Source organism: Myotis davidii, unplaced genomic scaffold, assembly GCF_000327345.1.
Source record: "Myotis davidii unplaced genomic scaffold, ASM32734v1 scaffold681, whole genome shotgun sequence".
Lineage (NCBI taxonomy): Eukaryota > Metazoa > Chordata > Mammalia > Chiroptera > Vespertilionidae > Myotis > Myotis davidii.
This window is the reverse complement of record NW_006291551.1, coordinates 306,041-307,265: the sequence shown is the minus strand read 5'-3', so window position 1 is coordinate 307,265 and position 1,225 is coordinate 306,041. Positions and strand designations below refer to the sequence as shown.

The 1,225-nt window shown below is 51.9% G+C and overlaps 1 protein-coding gene across 1 annotated transcript in view; it reads right to left on the bottom strand.

Moving 5' to 3' along the window:
* Window positions 1–28, bottom strand: part of LSR (lipolysis stimulated lipoprotein receptor) — a 15,286-nt gene extending 15,258 nt beyond the window's left edge. Inside the window, exon 1 of the mRNA XM_015564827.1 lies at window positions 15–28. Within this exon, the coding sequence (XP_015420313.1) occupies window positions 15–28 (14 nt within the window). The remainder of the gene's footprint in view (window positions 1–14) is intronic.
* Between the last annotated feature and the right edge of the window lie 1,197 nt (window positions 29–1,225).

Sequence of the window (1,225 nt, the reverse complement as noted above, 5' to 3'; positions counted from 1 at the left end):
ATCCAACTGCCTACCTGGCCAGTGCCATGCCTTCCACATACTGCATAGACTTAAAAAACGAAGTGAGGTTCCTGAAAGGGACGCTCTGCCCCTCTTGGGAAGCCCAGGGAATCAGGCCCAGGAAAAGTTGGAATTCTACTTCCGAAGTTTCCTCCGCCTCCCTCCATTCCCATCTCGTGGTTTGGCCCCCGGGGCATCGCTTGCCCCGAGTCAGGCCTCCGGAAACTCTGGCTCTTAAGGGGCCCAGCGGAGGCGCAGACGAAAGACGGGTTTTCCGCTAAGATTCCCGAGAACTAGACCACCTGCGCGCCAGGGCGGAGCGGGGCGAGGCCACCGGAGCGCGGGGTGCGCAGCGCGGCTCTGCTGCCCCGCGATGGCGAACAGGGGAAGCGCGTCCCGAGAAACACTGCGCTTCCGACTGGACTCCGGAGGTCCCTCACTGGCTGGCCGTTTCGGTGACCAGGGATGTTTTGTTTTAACGTTGTTAAAACTCAAGTAGGATCACGTACCTCTGCTCAAACCTTCCTGTGGCGCCCCCTCCCAGCAGAAACTAAAATACTAAACTGTGGCCTGCTCCGTCTCTGGCCTCACTGCCCTCACTCAGTCACCCTGGCCTCCCCTGTGGAATGTCTCACACTCCCGCTTCTGGACCTTGCCCTTCCTACTCCCTCCGCCGGGACACCTTATGGGAGGTGGCCCCAGGATCCTCCACCTCCTATAGGGCTTCCCTTAAAGGTCACCTTTGCAGTGGCCTCTCTCCTGGCCACTTTATATGAAATTTCAAGATCCTTTCCCAACTTTCACATCCACTTTATAAAAAATATATTTTTGTGGTAAAATATACATACCAAAATATGTATGTATCATTTTAACCATTTGTAAGTGCACAATTCCGCATCAATTACATTCACGGTGTGTTGGGGGCCAGCCCCAGCAGGTCCAGGGGTTCCCAAAGGTGTGGGCGGAGTCGGCGAAGAAGGAAGGACCCGGAGACAGCGTTCAGTTGATCAGCATGGTTGGGTTCTCTCTTTATTGTTCTATTACATCTATATTTATACTATTTGAACCCATAAGCATGCCTCTATAATTACATCATGGTATGTTTTGGGAAGCCTTCTACAGTTCCTACTTTCATTACCATAATCCTATCTCTATCTAGTTCTGTTGATTTTAATCTTGTCTAGGTTAATCTCTGTGTTCCATTACAAGGGCTATTCCAACGTCA